This window comes from Puntigrus tetrazona, chromosome 15, assembly GCF_018831695.1.
Source record: "Puntigrus tetrazona isolate hp1 chromosome 15, ASM1883169v1, whole genome shotgun sequence".
NCBI lineage: Eukaryota > Metazoa > Chordata > Actinopteri > Cypriniformes > Cyprinidae > Puntigrus > Puntigrus tetrazona.
The window spans coordinates 23,334,563-23,339,562 of NC_056713.1; the positions used below are offsets into that span (position 1 = coordinate 23,334,563).

Consider the following 5,000-nt stretch of genomic DNA (forward strand, 5'->3'; position numbering starts at 1 on the left):
TATATATATATTAAAAAATAAATATATATATATATATATATATATATATATATATATATATATATATATATATATATATATATATATATATATATATATATGGTAGTCAACATTTGAAGTTTGGTCAAAGTTGGTCCTAAAATCAAAACAATATCCCATTCTTCTCTATCCGTCCAACTTTGATTCACTTTTTGATCCACTTCATACTTTCATGGCTCTAGGATATTACTGTCTAACATTATATAACAATTCACATTTTCAAATGCATATTATATTTTTACATTAAAAGTTATTTCAAAAAATTGCACATTCAACGATATTAACATACTTTATATCCAACATTTGTTTTTATTATACGTTATTTTAACATTTTGAGGCATTCATTTTTAACAATTGTACATCAACCGCTTGTTAAACAACATAATGCAATAACAGTTACCAATAAAACAATCCCATAAATGAGTCTGGAGCACAAAAGCAGTCATCAGGAGCACAAATACGTGGCACGGGGTTTTCTTTCATGCTAAAAATCACTAAGATATTGAGCTAAAATCATGTTCCATGAATGCATTTTGTAAATATATTCAAACTTGTTTTTTTTTGATTGGTAATATGCATTGCGAAGAGCTTCGTTTGGACAACTTTAAAAGTGATTTATTCAATATTTGCATGCTCAGATCGCAGATTTCGAATGGCTCCATCTCAGCCATCATAACAAAGCACGCATCAACGGGAAGCCTATCTGTTCGGCTTCTAAATACAGGAAAGTTGACCCTTATGAATGCTTTTGTGCTCCGGGGTCACGTGTGTGCCTTTAGCGCGCATAAACTACCCGTTTTGCATCGCGGACGTACATGCAATCATTAAAGTACAGCCTCATCAATAAAACAAATCGAGCAGTAACAGAGTGCGGCATAAACAGCGACGCGCGCTCTCATTCGCCGTCGCCCGCGCGCACAGGTGATCGTCACGCGCCGCGCGCAGGTGTGAATGAACTGACCTGGTTTCCGCCGCACGGGTCGTTTCTTCCCGCTGCAGAAGCGGACTTTACCGAAGAGTCCGAACAGGTGCCGCTCGCACAGGGAGCCTCGGCCGGAGGGCTCTTTACCGGGGCTCGAGCGGCGCTTACCGGACGCCGCTCGGTCGCTGTTCGACTCGCGCGCCTGCCGCTTCTGTCGGATGAGCGAGCTGGCGATCGCCGCGGCCATCTCGCGGGAGAGCGGGGACGATCGTGCGGATTCGGTGCGGATTCACGGTGCGGACCACCGGCGCGAGGGAGCGAGCGCGCGCGCGTCTCTCGTGCAGGCATGCACCGGAGCATGAGCGATACCGATAGACTCGGTGTTTCCTACCACGGAAAGCACTTAGAGTTACATAACCGCACAATTAGACCACATAACAACGTCCACAAAAAAAAGAGTCCTAACGGAGCGGCAGCTGTTCACGACATGGAGAGCTTCGAGACGCGCGGCTGAAATCACGGGCGACGGGGTGTCCGCTTCTCAACTTCTCCTCGCCGAGGTCCGGTCCGTCCTCCTCAACATGTTGATTTAACAGCCCTCATCCCATCTCCGTGCGCTGTCCGACTCCTGCATCCCGGTGCAGGGAAAATCCTCGGAAAATCCAACGGAGCGCTTTTCGGTCTACGGATGCATCTTGTGTGATCCCAGCCAAGGAGATGAAGCTCGGAGTGATGCTGAGGGAGCGAGAGACAGGGAGGGGGAGTAGTGTGTGTGTGTGTGTGTGTGTGTGTGTGGTCAGAGAGAAGGAGAGCGACTCGACTGGGAACAGAGGGGGGAGGTCAAAGCAACAGCTTTCCCAAAAAAAAAGACACAGTCGCGGCGGGGACACAGAAGAAAAACTTGGCCGACCAGCGCATCAGCTCGAACGGATGCTTTTAAAACGCAGAAAAGGTTGGAAAAAAAGATTGTGCAAAATGGTTCTTTAGGGAACCAAAAAAAGGCTCACTGCAAAATGACCTTTAATTTTAAGAGTGAATATAAATGGTGCGTCTCCTCATCCTTCAGGTCACCTATAAAAACTAGGAAGTATTTTTTGTAAAAATAAAATAAAAATAAAATAATAATAATAAAGGAAATTTGATCTTTTTCCCAATTCTGATTTTTCTTTGAATGTGATCAGAATTGTGAGATGTTCATTTATTTTAATAATAATTAGATTAAGTAATAATTTAATAAATTAAGTATTGCAAGACAAAAGACTGCAATGATCTTTTTTTTATTATTTCATGCATGGCAGACGAGAACTGTTTAAAAATCGCTAAAAAGAAATTAAAAACTCCTCTGAGGTGACTCTTTTTTTTTTATTCTATTTTTGTTTATTTATTTTTTTATTCATCGCAAAAACACAAAGTCACTTTTGCAAGAAAAAGAATTAGAAGATGTAAAGTCGCGATGGCTTTTTAAAAATGTTTTCCGTGTCGAAAGAAGAATTTAATTTAATTTAATTTAATTATATAAATCCCAAATTGTGGGATTGCTCTTTTTTTTTTTTTAAATCACGACCCAAATATACTTACGGAAAATATTTTTTCAATCATTAGGGGTAAATAAAAAAATATACAGGTTACATTTTGAAATACAGTCAAAATGTTATATATAATAAAATATATTTTTATATAGTTTACATGAACGTTTCTGTTTGCGATTCGCGTTGCAAAATAAAATGGCTTTGAACGTTATTAAACACAACAAGTGTTCAAACAACTTTCATTTCTACTATAAAGCAGCCGTCCAGCGCGTTCATGTTTTTTTGAGTCGAACCTCAACGCATCTTCACAAAAGGCGGAGCCTCGGAGCCACACCCACCTAATTACATAATCGTTGCGGACCAATGGGAGTCCGCTCATTCATCGATCTCCCTCGAAGCGTATAGTAGTCCGTTTAAACGCCGGAGGGGGGAAAAAAAGGCCCTTTCACGACTATGTCGAGTACAAAACCAATGAATCATTACGATGCAGGCCATTTTAAAACGAACATTTGCGAGTCGGTATCGTCCGGGCCGGGTTTAATTAGGGCGTTTCAAATGCAGTCGGATAATTACATTTATGGATGGTTCGGCTCGGCGCGATCGCTTTTTATGATGAACGGCGTTAATTTGCGCGGGGAGGTGAGTTGAGACGCCCCGCGGGTCTGTGATGGAGGAGCTGTCACCGCTGCTGACTCAGGTACCGATATCGTATCGAATGCGCGGAGCTGTCAGGTGCTGAGAGATGCTTTCTGAAGTCTCCAGTAAAGAGGCCAATCACTGCGACCCAGATACATCATTCAACCTTCATCACACAACACTGATTACTTTATCACTGAGAGAGAAAGAGAGGATGTCTATCTATAGTCTCCGCTGAGTAGGCCAGTAGTTCTTGTGCACGCTAGTTCACACACACACACACACACACACACACACACACACACACACACACACACACACACACACACACACACACACACAGGTTTGAGGTCCCTAAAAGTATGCTTAGAGTCACTTACGGATGCATTTTTACCATATATATATCTCGACAAGTCAATAAGTCGTGAAAAGAAAATCAATAAGTCATGGCACCGTGTTTATCCCTTACTTTAACTCGTTAAAATAATTAAACCATTTTCTACTTCCCTTAAGGTACATGTATTTAATCGTAATCGAATTTTTAGAGCATGTATATATGTATATGTACACACACACACATATATATACATACATATATATATATATATATATATATATATATATATATAAAACTAAATTACAAAATAATATATATATATATATATATATATATATATATACACACACACACACACATATATATATATATATGTTATATTTTGTAATTTTTTTTGTCTTTTATAACATTGATAAAGTCACGTTTTTAAGGTTTCGATGTAATGTTGAGCTCAATATTAGTGTAATCTTTGATTATGTTAAGCAGCCTTACACCTGAAAGTTTATTATTATCATTAGAATAATTTTTAAAAAAAAAGTCAAACTATTTTATTTTTTATTAATAATTTGTTATGTGAGAATTATTCGAGAAATGTTTTTTCTTTTTTTTTTTTGCAAAAAGCGAATTTAGACTTTATAATGTCCATTATGAAATATGGATAACTACTCATTTTGAGATTAAAAGTTCATGAGGTCAGACCTCCATCACAGTAAAGTGCTGTATAGCGCGCTTAAACAGTAATGTAGTACTTTTCCTTTAAGTTAAAGCCATTTTGAGTCCAACATTTTTGTATGTTTTTTTTTTAATTAACAAATATTTTACTAAGCATTTTGGAATATAAAATCAAATTTATATGGAATATAAAATCAAATTTATATGGAATATAAAATCAAATTTATATAGAATATAAAATCAAATTTATATGGAATATAAAATCAAATTTATATAGAATATAAAATCAAATTTAAATGGAATATAAAATCAAATTTATATAGAATATAAAATTACATTTAAATGGAATATAAAATCTAATTTAAATGGAATATAAAATAAAATGTATATGGAATATAAAATCAAATTTATATGGAATATAAAATCAAATGTATATAGAATATAAAATAAAATTTAAATGGAATATAAAATCAAATGTATATGGAATATAAAATCAAATGTATATAGAATATAAAATCAAATTTATATGGAATATAAAATCAAATGGATCACGGTTAGACATATGGCTTTGAAGTTAGATTATCGTTAGATTTTGTTTAAATGCAATATCAAAAATAGCCAATGGGTGAAACTATAGAATAGTTTGAATGCATTTTCCGGTCGCAAATTCATAAATGTATTACTTGCATCACAAAATAACCACCGTACGTAAAACACAGAGGCCCACAGCTCAATTTCAAGACTAGAAAAAGATTTGTTTTGATTATAAAATATTATAGCAAATCTGTGACGCTTGACTCCGCCCACTAGGGGGAGGGGCCTGCTACATGGCTTTAAAGTACCGTTTTCATGATATTTCACAGAA

General features: G+C 36.5%; 1 protein-coding gene across 4 annotated transcripts in view; it reads right to left on the reverse strand.

Moving 5' to 3' along the window:
• The window catches only part of fgf12b (fibroblast growth factor 12b), a 44,848-nt gene that overhangs the window by 17,380 nt on the left and 22,468 nt on the right, over window positions 1–5,000 (reverse strand). Inside the window, exon 1 of one of the 4 annotated variants that reach the window (XM_043259234.1) lies at window positions 1,001–1,895. The exons of the other annotated variants lie outside the window; for them this stretch is intronic. Coding sequence (XP_043115169.1) covers window positions 1,001–1,208 — 208 coding nt within the window. The 5' untranslated portion in view covers window positions 1,209–1,895. Of the gene's footprint in view, window positions 1–1,000; window positions 1,896–5,000 lie in introns of those variants that run through there. 4 annotated transcript variants of the gene reach the window in all.